Source organism: Petaurus breviceps, unplaced genomic scaffold (genome assembly GCF_028583685.1).
Source record: "Petaurus breviceps papuanus isolate PSGF00001 unplaced genomic scaffold, PetGlider_PUasm1.0 90823, whole genome shotgun sequence".
NCBI lineage: Eukaryota > Metazoa > Chordata > Mammalia > Diprotodontia > Petauridae > Petaurus > Petaurus breviceps.
Genome location: NW_027187352.1, coordinates 19,256,903 through 19,270,820, shown reverse-complemented (window position 1 = coordinate 19,270,820; position 13,918 = coordinate 19,256,903). Strand labels below are relative to the sequence as shown.

Genomic DNA, 13,918 nt, shown 5'->3' with positions numbered 1-13,918 from the left:
GCCTTTGACCCAGCAATCCTGCTATTAGATGTGTATCCCAAAGAGGTCAAAGAAAAGGGAAAAGGACCTATTTGTACAAAAATATTAATAGTAGCTCTTTTTATGGTGGCCAGGATGCTCATCAGTTAGGGAATGGCTGAACAACCTGCGGTATATGATTTTGATGGAATACTATTGTGCTATTAGAAATGATGAGCAGGGAATAGTAGAAGGGTGTTAACTTCTGGAGCTGCCTGGGCTCCGCATCTGGCTCAAGGATGGGGAAATCATTCGCTAACTTCACATGCAAAAAGGGCTTCCATCCAGTCCAACATAAAAAAGTACAGCCGGCTGAAAACAGAAAATATATGATAAGAAGAAATAAGAAGAATCAATGCCATAATACCTTAAGGAACAAGCATCATAGGTTGCTTATAGGTTATAAAGATATAAAGAATGGCCTTAATTTATGTATGAGGCCCCACTACATGTACTATGTATGGGGAGCTGAAAAAAAAGGAAAAAGCAAGAAAATGTCAAAGGAGAAATTGAATACAAATTTGAATGGCAAGAAGGAGCCCCGTGAGAAAAAATACGCAAAGCATGATAGGAATATCAGAGAGCAGCCATTTGGTATTCAGGTGTGGGATGTGAGATGCATGAAATGTGACAAATGGGGTCACTGTCAACACTGATAGAGAGTGTCCTTTGTTTGGTCTTTCTGGAATCAATGCAAGTTCAGTTTTCAGTGATGGCTTTGGGCCATCAATACAGCCTTTGGAGCTAATAGTGGAGATGAGAAACAGAGGATTGGCACCAAAACAAAATGTACTGGGGGGAAACTCAACGGAAAATGATCCATTCATAAGAATATGTCACAAATCAGGGGGAAGAAGACCCAGAAGAGGAATTCTTAAAATCACTGTCATCTAAACAAAAAACAGAAACTACTCGGGAAATTGGATCTCCTTAAGAAGAAAAAGAAAAAAGTTAGAAAGCAGCAGCTGCGAAAGAAAAGCAGAACACACACACACACACCTTAATTCCTCCTCCTCCTCTTCTGACTTGTCTTCCGCTTTTCTTCCTCCTTCTCCTAATCCTCCTCCTCCTCAGTGGAACTTCAGAAAGTAGCAATGAGAGTCAGAGTGATGGCAAAGAGAGAAAAATAGGAAGATGAATTCTAAGAAAAAAGGTCAAGTTTTCTGAAGGTAATGGCAGTGATTCTGAAGGGAAGGAGAGAGTCTACAAAGGCCAAACTTGATGAAAAGCCCTAAAGTAGAGATGGTCACAAGGAAAAGTGGACAGAGAAGTCAAGGTTTTCAAAGCAAAATAATTTAGGAGAGAATAACAAATAGAGCAACTGTTATTCTGAAAGAAAGTCCAAAAGGCAGAATCACAGCCCAGGCAGGACAGAATTTGAGAGCAAGGAAAGAATGCCATGGACATAGTTTACTCCAAAGTTAAAAAAGTTTTTGATGTAGAATCTCATGCCATTCTTGCAGAGAAGCTGAAGAGCTGTGGACTAGATGATAATTCAATTGGATTCAGATTTAGTTAGATGGCTAGACTCAAAGAGTTAATGACAATGTCAACATGGCAAGAGGTCTCCAAGGAAATGTACTGGGCCCTCATCTTATCAGTGACTTGGAGCAAGGGAGAGATGACATGTTCCTCAGTTTTCAGAGCTGTGAAGGATAGCTAATGAATGAGAGAGTTGGTATCCAAAAATTCCTTGACAGCTTAAGGCATTAGGTTGAATTTAATAAGATCATATTTAATAGGAAAAAGTGTAAAGTCTCATTCTTTGCTGTATGAAAATCGGCTTTACAAGTACAAAATAAGGGTGCCATTAGATAGCAGAGTGAATAATCAATCAGTTTTGGAAACTACTTCAGAGAGGCTCAATAGAATCTGAGAGTAGACCTGGTCAGACTAGCAAACACATAGAGGTCTTATATGAAAGCCTGAGTTATACTTGCACCTACCAATTTAGCAATATAGGAGCCATAGCCACAATTACCAGATAACTAATTATACGATGGAGCAACGCCTTATCCATCTCAAGAAGAAGGGCCAAAATCATGCTTTTTGAACCAAGGTAATGAGGGACATAAAGACCTGACACAAAAACATCCCATCAGAACATAACCAAAAACACAGACACTTCTGTTACAAGTGTGGATTAGAGAGTCATACTCACACTGGGTGTAATAATGAAGACAATTAATGAAGCCTTGGCTATCTAAATATTCAAGTCTTCTGCTCCAGCATCAGAAAACTGAAGTGAATGCAAGAAAGTAGATCACTGTGTCTTGAGGACAGTTCTGCCACCCTCTTTATTGGATCTATCCCAGGGCTGAGGAACTTGGGGCCTTGAGGCCACATGTGGTCCCCAGATTCTCTACCCCTGATCTATCCAATCTGAAAATGGTGATAAAGATTTAGAATGTGATCTATGGTGCTATCCTCGACAGTGGATCTCAAGTTGCCATTATTTACTATTCATTCTGTGAGAAACATCTGGAGAAAAGTACCTATAAACCCTTGAACCTGGTGGTAGATTCAGTGACAAAGACTAATGAGAAACAAGGTGAGCTTGAAATTCTCTTTAAAAAACTATTGTTATCAGTGGGAAGGTGGATTCTGTGATTATGGTAGGTCTTGACCTTTCAACACTTTGTTGGATGGGTGTTGGAGAAAATTGGTATGGGAAAACTGGAACACTAATGCATTGTTGGTGGAGTTGTAAACTGATTCAACCATTCTGGAGAGCAATTTGGAGCTATTCCCAAAGAGCTATAAAATTGTGCATAACCTTTGATCCAGCAATACCACTACTAGATCTGTATCCAAAAGACATCATAAAAAAAGAAAAAGGATCCACATGTACACAAATATTTACAGCAGCTCTTTTCATGGTGGCAAAGAATTGGAAATTGAGGGGATACCCATCAACTGGGGAATGGTTGAAGTGGTATATGAAGGTAATGGAATACTATGATTCCATAAGAAATGATGAGCAGGCAGATTTCAGAAAAACCTGGCAAGACTTACATCAAATGATGCTGAGTGAAGTGAGCAGAACCAGGAGAACGTTGTACACAGTAACAACAACATTGTGTGATGATCAGCTTTGATAGACTTGGCTTTTCTCAGCAATACAATGCTCTAAGACAATTCCAAGACTCGTGACAGAAAATATTATCCACATCCAGAGAGAGAACTATGGAGTTTGAATGCAGACTGAAGCATACTATTTTTACCATTGTTATTACTGTTGCTGTTTTTTCTTTCTCTTGGTTTTTCCTTTTTGTTCTGATTCTTCTATTCACAACATGACTAATGTGGAAATATGTTTAATATGATTATACATGTATAACTTATATCAGATTGCTTTCCATCTTGGGGAGGCAGGAAGGAGAAAAAAGTTTGGAACTCAAAATCTTATAAAAATGTTGAAAACTTTCTTTACATGTAATTGGAAAAAATAAAATATTATTAAAATTAATTAATTTTAAAAACACTTGTTGGAATTTCATAACTGATTAGAACCAATTCCAACTTATTCAAAATACTAGCAGGATATTTCAGGCCACAAGCTTGAACTCAATACTTATGCATTATGACCATCAATCCAAAGAGAGGCCTAAAAGAATCACAAGTTCACTGACTAACTCTGGCTGAGATCCTGAGGTATTGGACTGTATCTGGTACAGTAGCTACTGTACCAGAATAATGGAAGGATTGGATGATAAATAAGCCGAGTAAGAGAACAGGCATGATCTTGAAACATGAAAAGATATAAGATGTTCCTGAGGAGCAAATCACAAAATCCAAATCACCAATTCATAGCCATTCCAAGAAAGATCTTACAAGGTTCCTTGATCTATGAGGAGAGAACACCTTAGAAACAATCTTCAAAAAATGCTTATGAATGGCGTCATCACAGAATATAGTAGCAACTATGTCACCAATGGTGGTGATACCAAAGAATGGAAATATATGAATGTGTATAGTCTACTGGACTTAGATCAAAAGAACTATAGTGTACCAGTATAGTATGCTACAGATTGAAGATGATACAGATTTAAGATTTAAGACAGCTTTCTTCTGGTTCAGTCTTTTTTTTTTTTTTTTGCTTTTTGGAGGGGGGAGGGCAGGGCAATTGGGGTTAGGTGACTTGCCCAAGGCCACACAGCTAGTAAGTGTTAAGTAAGTAAGGCTGGATTTGAACTCAGGTCCTCCTGAATCCAGGGCCAGTGCCACCTAGGCGCCTCCCCACTCCCCAAACCCCACCCCGTGGTCCAGTCTTGAATTTCTGTAGTGGATGCTATCAAATTCCTATGGCTAAGGTAGAGAAGGAGAAGATTGCTTTCATTTGTCCATTTGGGTTTTTACCACTTTGAGTGCACACCCTAAGGCTTCTCGGGGAGTCACTTCCATTTCCAAATGACTGAAGGATAAAGTCAGTGGAAGCAAGAACTATTCAGAAGTGTTGCTATCCACTGATTACAGTTAACTAGAAAAGCAACAGAAGAACAAGAGGAGAAGCTTGTGAAAGTGTTGGATGGGCTAGAGGAAGCTGACGTGAAGCTGTCAATAAACAAGTAGCAGAATGTTGGTGAAGTTTGTAAGTCACATGGTATAAGAGCAAAATGTCAGTATCAAGGCAAAGAAGGGAGGAAGTTCTTCTAAAATGGCCATACTCACGGAATCCTTGAGATTTAAGGACTTTTTAAAGATTTACTGGTTATTACAAATTTGTTATTATTACAAATTACAAATGCTCCTATTAATCAACCAGCAAATGACTTCACTTGCGCACATTATTAAAGAGACTAAGAAACAGCAAGGCAATAAACGTAAAGCTGTCTTGAAATCAACACCCAGGAGAAGAAGAGACAGGCACAAGGGACGGGTCATAGGACAGTGTGATGCCTTCCCTGTGCTACTTGACATTGGGACCAAAATCGACATCTACAAAATAAAGCAGCCCACTGACTTCTTCATACTGGGGTGTAATGGAAATGGGAATTTGAAGATCTTCCCTGCCCCCTAACAGGCTAAATGTAATCACAGGAGTTGTTGAAGGGTGGAGCAGAGCCCACAGGAAGCTAGGAGCAAAGCAGTTAGAGCTGGAGGGAGGCAAGGACATAACCCAGGGAGACAGCTAGGTTTGTAAGTGTTGGTTTGTGGGAAGGCTAAAGGATGATATGGTTTCATGCTATGGCATGATATATTAACTTCTTTGTTACTATGATGGATTTGACTTTCTGGTGTTGGGATTTGGTTTTCAGGTGTCTAAATAAATGTTTTGCTTCTGTCTTATATCTGGAGAGTCTGTTATATTTTGTGATTGAGAACTATGCTGACATATTTGTAGTCGCTGTTGGCACTGTGAATATTGTGTTGGCATTACATGGGGTTAGAGCTAGCATCTCCAAATTGACCTTGAGGCAGAGACTAACATTCCCACAGAAGTATTGGAAAAAGACAGAGAAGGGATACAATCATAGATATAACCAGGTATCTCAGGCGGGCCTTCTGCATCCTGCCCTGCTCAAACAACATGTGAAATAATAAGTTCGGTTCTGGGTACTACATTTTATAAAAGACACTGACAAGCTATAGCATCCAAAGAAGCATAACCAGGATAGTGAAAGATCCCTAGATCATGTATCCTGTTCAACTTAAATTTATTTTACTGAAGGAAAAACATAATATTATGAGATGGTATTTGACCTTTCTCCCGCATCTCTTCAGAGTATCTACCCTGTCATCTCAGGTATACAGTATTGGCTCAGAGTTCTCTCAGTCAATCATAAATCATGACTCCTTAGCATAAAAAGCAGACAGATCACAGGGCTATTCTTCAGGGAACTATACCTACTTTGATTAGAAGTAGGGTATGTAAGTATCTCAGTTTTAAACTATTAGCTGAATCTGATATACAGGGTGAGAAGAATAAGATTGATCCTGTAGCATTTTCTTATTGATCCTATTCACATGTAATTGCTTTTGTTCTATAACTGCTTTTATCCTATGTTAAAGTCATGGTTCTTTGTCTCTGAACTTAGTTCAGAGTCCAGCTGGCCTGTAATAAGTTAAAAAAAATTCATCTATTCTTGCCTCAAGGAATTTTGCTAACCTTGGAAAATGTGTGTGAACATAAAGGGAGTTGGACTTGTTATCTTTATACCACCAAGCTGTCCTTCAAGAATGTCCGGTTTGTTATCCAATAGTCCGGGCCACTATCTCTCACCTGAATTCAGACAATAAGCACTTCTTAAGTCTCACGAGAAAAGAAGGGAGGTCATTACCAAACTTCCAACTAATTATGTTGTTTCCTGCACCTCAGTTCTGAAACCAGTCATGCTGCCCTTAATCTCATGGTGTAATCTACTCTGTTCTGCTCTTTGTTCTGTATTTCCCAAAAACTATAAAAGGGGAGCTATCTTCTTGTTCAGGGTCTTTGGCATTAATGGAGGTGAGCCGCTGACCCATTTATTGACAGGTAGCATGCCTCTGCTAATAAATATTGTCCTTCTCAGAGATCTGCCTCAGTTTACCTTTTGTTAATATCTCAATTGTGAGAAGGTGTCCCAAAAGTCTTAGCAGTTGTAGGCTATTAATGATAACTGCACTATGAAAAGATGGACAAAGCAAAGTTTAGTAGCTTACAACGGCATTAAGACTTTTAGTACACCCTTCATATGACATGCAAACATATTTGCAGAAATTAGAAATCAGATAGTAGTAACTCTTATAATGATACAAACAAATATAAAAGATATGACTTGATGGAACCAATCTTCATTACATTTATTAATGCTTTAATGCTGCAGGTCATTAACCTAATTTAATCTTCAGCCCTGATGACTAGTTTAGTCACGGTTAAAGAGACGGCAGAGTTTTCTGCTTGAGACATTTGACAAGGGAAGCAACAGTACAAAGAAATTGTTTGTCCTGGTCCTGTAGCTATTGGTCCTTTAAGAACCACTTTGCACATGCCTTTGGAATTTAAAGAGACACGGCCACCAAACTGCACCAACCTGACCACAGGCTCTTTGTCCCAAGGACACTCAGCATCGTGCGTTTCACCATCTTTTTTTCCTGGTTGCTCTTCTGCATTTGCTGGCTCAGTCCTCTGTCTCTAGATTGTTCTTTGGGTTTACAATACAGTTCACTTCCTGTCACTCAACTTTTCTGACTGTCTGCATTCCTCCTGTCTCCTGTTTCCTAGGTTCTTATCGTGAGTCCTGGCTCTACTTCTCACCTATCCTGATGACTCTGTTCTTTTCTGTTCCCCTTTGGGTAAGGGGCTTATATTTCAGGAGAGCAAATTCTCCAATCCTGATTTTTAGGTTTTTAAGGTGGAAGCAGCGGGCTTGTCATCAACCCAGAGTCAGGGACTGCTGCTGCCCTCTCCTGGCCCCAGTGAAACGTGCAGATTCCCAGCTACCTAGCTAGCAGTGCCCTAATTAACCCTGTCTGCCTTGAAGCCTAAACTTAGATCCTAGCCCTCCCTATTCCTCCTACTACTTTATTAATAATAACATCCACTCACGTTATCAGCTATCAGATAAGGAACTTTGAAAAAATATTTTAAAAAGCAAAAATTGTACATAAAATCAATATCAAGTACAAAAGAACCATAAATTGAGTATTATAATAGAGCACACAGAACTATTCTAGTTTTAAAGTTTTAAATCTCAAGCCTAAAATACAGTGTCTTCATTTACCAAATAACATACTACTTAAAATTTATTTTTTTTAACTAACATTTGTCATTGTAGGAAGAGGAATAAAGGCTTGTCTCAAATATACCAGGGTACTAGTAAATGGGAAGTAAATAAATACTAAAAATTTTAAGAATATAATTTCCTAAAGTAAATTTGATTATAACAGATGGAATTTACAACTTAAAAACCTAACTGAATTTAATGAAAATGGGCCCTAAACGTGCAACTCACCCTTTCGTGACTCTTTTGATTCTTATCTCTAAGTTTCCTTACTTGAACCATTAGTCTCTCTATTGCATCTTCCTTTACTTTACAGCTAGGTATGAACAAAGAAGAAATAATATTACAAATACTTTTCCTTAAAACAAAATTAGCAAAGACACAAAGAAATTATTTTAAAACTAAATAAACAATATGCAATAGTCGTAAGAACTATGGAATCTATTAGTAGGAAGAACTGGGGCGGGGGCGGACAAGAGAAAGGGACCAAACGTTTACTAAACACCTCCTATATGCCAGGACTATGTGAAGAGTTTTTTAAAAATATTATAAGCAAAGATAATAGAAATAATGGAAAACAGCTTCTGTGAAAAGTATCTGAGTGTTTTATTGAACTGTGGGTTCAAAATGAGCCAACAGTGAAATATGCGAGCCAAGAGACTTAAAGTGATTTGGGGCTTTAGAGAGACCTAAGTTGTTGGGAGGCTGGAATGAGTTAATAATAATAATAAAAGCTGGCATTTATGTAGCACCTCAAAGTTTTCAATGCCCTTGACAATTATTATCTCATTTGATCCTCACAACAGCCCTAGAACGTAGATGCTTTTATTATGACTATTTTACAGCTAAGGAAACTGAGGCAAACAGAGGTTAAGTGGTTTGCCCAGGACAGGGGTAGGGAACCTGCAGCCTTGAGGCCACATGTGGACTTCTAGGTCCTCGGGTGCAGCCTTTTGATGGAGTCCAAGTTTTACAGAACAAATCCTTTTCTTAAGGGGGCTTGTTCTATGACATCTGTTCTATGACAGTCAAAGGGCTGTATTTGAGGACCAAGAAGGCCATGTGCAGCCTTGGGGCTGCAGCTTCCCCATCCCTGGCCCAGGCTCACAAGGATAGTAAGTGTCTGAGGCCAGATCTGGACTCGGGTATTTGTGATTCCAGGCACAGCACTCTATTCACTGCACCAACCAGCTGCCCTAGATAATACATGTAATAGCATCTGTACTCTATACTTGTGAGCTATTATGTTATTACTCTATGTACTCTGTCACAAGAAACCAGAGTCTTTTCTGTCCCTTGTTCTCGTGCTGCCCTCTACAGTCTCTATGCGTAAAGTTCACACTATCCAACATTCACAGACTGAAGCATCCTCCATCTCATTCCTCCAAGTGCCAACTCCTTCATGAATCCTTCTCTTACCCTCCCAGGTCAATGTGATCTCTTCCTCCTTAGATTTCTCAATGCATTTTATTGGGATCTCTCCTTCCAACATATTTCACTCTCCTTTGAATCACAGGTACTCACTGGACTGTAAGCTTGGGAGCTGAAGTGTATGGATCCAAGTGAGGTGGGTTCATCAGGGCAGTCACTGATTAATTTAAGTAGATTCCCAATCAACTTGATTAGATTACAGGGCATGAGACTTTAGAGAAAAATGAGACTTGATTATTATCAAAGTGGGAATGCCTACTGGTGTCTCATTAGTAGGATACTGGGAATTCCAGATGACTGATTTACAGAATAAGTTGCCATTCCCTAATGTCTAGAAAAGTGAGTTGGGTCACTTTCTTTCTCTCACTTTGACTTCCTTTCCACATTGAGAAGTCAAACCAGAGTATAACAGAATGGACATGCATTCTGTGGAGCAGAAAACCTATTCCCATACAATTTCTTCCACTTAAGGAGTAGTCATGGTGCCTTAAGGTAAAATTACCCAATAAGTTTCATGTACTTCCACAGATACCATGATGGGAGAGGTCTTGAAACTGGACTTTTGTGGTAATCAAACAGTGGTGTAGTTCTATACAATGTTGGCTGAACACGATTGTCATTTCTTCTTACTTGCCCCTACCCTTCTGTGAGATGTGATCTTCCTTTCCTTCTCCTACATTGGATATGAATTTCCCAGAAGGGGTATAATGGATTGAGCACAGAATCTGGAGTCAAGAAGCCCTGAATTTAAATCCAGCCACAGATTGAGTAGGTGACCTCAGGCAAGCCACTTAGCCTCTGTCTGCCTCAATTTCCTCATCTGCACAAAATGGGGATAACATTTATAAAGAACACTGTAACCTTAAAGTGCTATGTAAATGCTAGATATTATCATTATCATTATCTCCAAGCTACTCTCTTGGAGGAGTGGATTTCCTTTCAGAGTGAAGTAGGAGAGGGAAGCAGAGGAGGGAAGGAATGAACATTTATAATCGCAACTACTACATGCCAGGCATGTGTTTTAAAAATATTAACTGAAAAGACAATATAAATAAAACAGGTTCTCTGAAAAATATCTGCGTGTTTTACTGAATTATGAGGTCAAAACGAGATAATGGTATAATATGGCAGCCAAAAAAGTAATGTGATTTTAGGCTTTAGAGAGGTACGGATCGTTGGAAGGTTGAAATGAGTTAATAATGATTAATAGCTAGCATTTTACATTGCGCTTTAAGGTTTGCAATGCTCTTGATAAATATTATCTCATTTGATCCTCATGACAATCCTGGAAGGCAGGTGCTATTATTTGAGGCAAACAGAAATTAAGCTAAGTAAGTGTGTGAGGCTGTCTTTCTGATCTGAGGCCCAGTACACTATCTACTGCACCAGCTAGCTACCTCAGTAGGGAAGATTAGCTCCAAATTGACTTATTCTCCTAGAAGTATTTGGGTCTAACTTCCTCTCTCTACCCCAGGAAGTTGTAAAAAGTAAGCCAACAATTTTCTTTCTGTAGCTTGAGGCCCAAGCCAGAGAATTCCTCTGGCCAAATATTTACTGCAGTTGTAAAGTCTATTTTTCTCTCCTTGTAGGTTCTCCTCCTACCTTGTCTCTCTCTGCCTTATTCATGCAAGGCCCACCGAGATAATCAATGCAATGGTTAACTACATTTATCTTAATACCAGGGAGTGTTTGAGCTACTGCTGGAAGAAAACAAGGATCCTATGAAGTAGAGGTGAGGAGGGAGCACATTTCAGGCTTAGGGAGAAGTTAGTGCAAAGGAAGGATGATGAGGATATCATGTGTGAGGAACAGAGAAAAAGGTTAACTGATGAGAATGCAGAGTATGTAAAGGGAGTAATAGATAATTAAATTGTTCAAATAGATTAAGGCTATATTATGAAGGACTTTAAATCCCAAAAAGGGTAATTTATATTTTATCCTAGAGGCAATAAGGGGCCAATGGAGTTGATTGAGTAGGGGAGTCCCGTGGTCAGAATTGCACTTTAGGAAAATCACTTTGGCTGTTGTGGGGAAGGATAGATTGGAATGGGAAGAGGTGGGAACCAAGGAGACCAATTAAGAGGCCATGGAAATAGTCTAGGCAAAAGGTAAAAAGGTCCTGAACTAATATGATAGCTGTTTTGAGTAGAAAGGACAGAAAATATTAAATATGCTGTATAGGTAAGAAACTGCAAGATTTGGCAACTGATTGGATATGATGGATGAAGGAGAATGAAGAGTTGAGACTAATATGAAGGTTATGAACCTGGGAGAGTGGAAGAATGGTCGTGTCTTTTATAGAAACTGGGAAGTTTAGAAGATGGGTGAAACGGGGGACAGGTGGGGGGAGGGAATAATGAGTTTCAGACATACTGATTTTAAAATGCCTCAGGGACATCAAGTTGGAAATATTTAATAAGCAGTAGGTTATGCAGGTCTATAGCTAGGAAAGAGATGGATTGGATCTGTGACTTCTCTTCATAAAGATGATCATTAAACCCATGGGAACTGATGAGATTGTTGGAAAAGAAAAGTATAGAGAGGGAAGAAAAGGAGACCTAGGGCTGAGCCTTGGTAACACCCATAGTTAAGAGGCTTTAATTTACATGGATTACCTGCCAGCAAAGGTGATTGAAGAGTGGTCAGACAGAAAGGAGAAAAACCAGAAGACTGTAGTGTCACAAAAACCCAGACAAGAGAGGGCATTTTAGGAGAAAAGAGTGTGTTCAACAGTGTCAAATGCAGCAGGGAGGTCAAGAAAGACTACAGAGGAAAGACTATCGGGTAAATTAATAGATTATTGGTAACTTTGGAGAGATCAGAGAGAGATTTTTCTGGGCAATAGCTTGTGGGCAATTCCAAGTTCAAGAGTTCAGGATCAGACCTTCTATAAAGAGATTTGCTGATATGCTGTGCTCTTGGAGAAAGAAGAGGATAAGCCATATCATTATACACAGCATCCTAGTTGGAAAGCAAAGCTAATTATAACTTAATTGTCATAATAATAATATGTCCTCATAACTTGAGGACAGGACCAGGCTGATTAAAAGTAAATTGCTTGTTCCATAACCCCCAAACTATGTTACCTTCCTAAGGGAGTCTACACCACAGGGTGGCACTATGAGTCTAAAAGGGACTATGTATGCTCCTTTGAGAAGAGAAATACTTCATAGGAAAGTCAAGATGTTGGCACCATAGCAACCTCAAATTCAGTTTCCTTCGGGGGACGGGGCAGGGAGCTGATAAGACTATTTGAGTACTTTACATATTTGTTATTCCTTTGAATCTTTTGTGTCTTGTGTATTTTCTATGGGATGAAATGAAGACTATACTATACCTATTAAGTACTTTGGTACTTCAGGTACTTGTAAGGAAGCTAGGAAATCCTCTCACCCACATTTGGGAAACTAGATATAAGCAATGTCCTGAGTATCTAAAGAGATTTTCCTATTGCTGGGTCAAGTGGAATTAATAAGCCAAAGAGAGAAAACTATTTTCTACTTGTCAACATCCAGAATCAAACCCAATCGGTTAAATTCAGATTCTTGGGGATATGTGGGCCATGTTAGTTATATCTGCCTTTTTATCTTCAATGCCTCTTATAGAGCCTTGCACAGAATAATTGCTTTGCAAATATTTTGTACCTAATTTTGTATGTATATGCTGTCTCTATATGGACTAGCTGTGTCTGACCTGTGGTAGAGCCTTTGGACCTTATATTGGTCTGAGCAGTCACAGTCAGACACACTGTATCTTGAACCCAACATAATGACGCCATTTTGGTCCTCTTCAAGAAGGAAGGACAACAACCATATGCCGTCTCTTCCCAAAACCCCAAGAGAATAGAAACTTTTTTAGGGAAGGGACTATTTCATCTTTGTCTTTCTGTCCCTAGGGATTAGCACAGCATCTGGCACACAGTAGGTAAAACTTAATAAATACTGGTTGAATGAATGAGCATAAGGCATTTTATAAATATGCACTGAATATTTAATTCTCTTGAGAAAACTTCCATATCTGTTGAGAGATACATAAGTTAACAACTCTAAATCCTGTTCTATAACATCTCTCTTATTTATCATAGGTTAATACTTTCATTGATGAGTAAAGAGTTTATCTCCTTAGAGTTTGTGAAATAATACCTAAATATTGATATCCTACTTATTCAATGGCACCTAGACTACTAATGAAAAGAACACCATCTAGTGGCAATTTCTCAAGACATCTGATCCCTGAAATGGTTCTGAGAGGGAATGTCCTGCTAATTCAAATGCTGTCCAGTGACAGCTAACAACAGTAATAACAGCTAACATTTCTATAGAGCCTACTGTGTCAGGCATTATATAAGCACTTTACAATATTGCATTTGATTCTCACAAGAACCCTGGAAGGTAGGTGCTATTATCTCCATTGTACAGATGAGAAAACTGAAGCAAACAAGCGTTAAGTCACTTGCACAGGGTCAAACAGCTAGGACGTTTCTGAGTCTGGATTTGAGCATATGTGTTCCTGACTTTGCCCAGAACTCTATCTGCTGCGCCATCAAGTTGCCCCCTAACATAGCATATCTAACAGATGCTTATACTAAACATATTTTATATTTAGTTACTATAGTAGTTATGTGGAGAGAACATTCACTCTCAAAATGCCTGTTACCATCCAAACTGTTGTATCTCATCTTACAAACTGTGTAGATTCTCTCCAAAAGACCAAAAAGTCTCTCTCTCTCTCTCTCTCTCTCTCTCTCTCTCTCTCTCTCTCTCTCT

The 13,918-nt window shown here is 39.0% G+C and overlaps 1 protein-coding gene and 1 pseudogene across 1 annotated transcript in view; one reads left to right on the top strand and one right to left on the bottom strand.

The window, feature by feature from the left end:
- Positions 1–13,918, bottom strand: part of CCDC83 (coiled-coil domain containing 83) — a 59,226-nt gene that overhangs the window by 44,551 nt on the left and 757 nt on the right. Inside the window, exon 2 of the mRNA XM_069071066.1 lies at positions 7,953–8,037. Coding sequence (XP_068927167.1) covers positions 7,953–8,037 — 85 coding nt within the window. The remainder of the gene's footprint in view (positions 1–7,952; positions 8,038–13,918) is intronic.
- Positions 258–1,156, top strand: LOC138148200 (corepressor interacting with RBPJ 1 pseudogene; annotated as a pseudogene).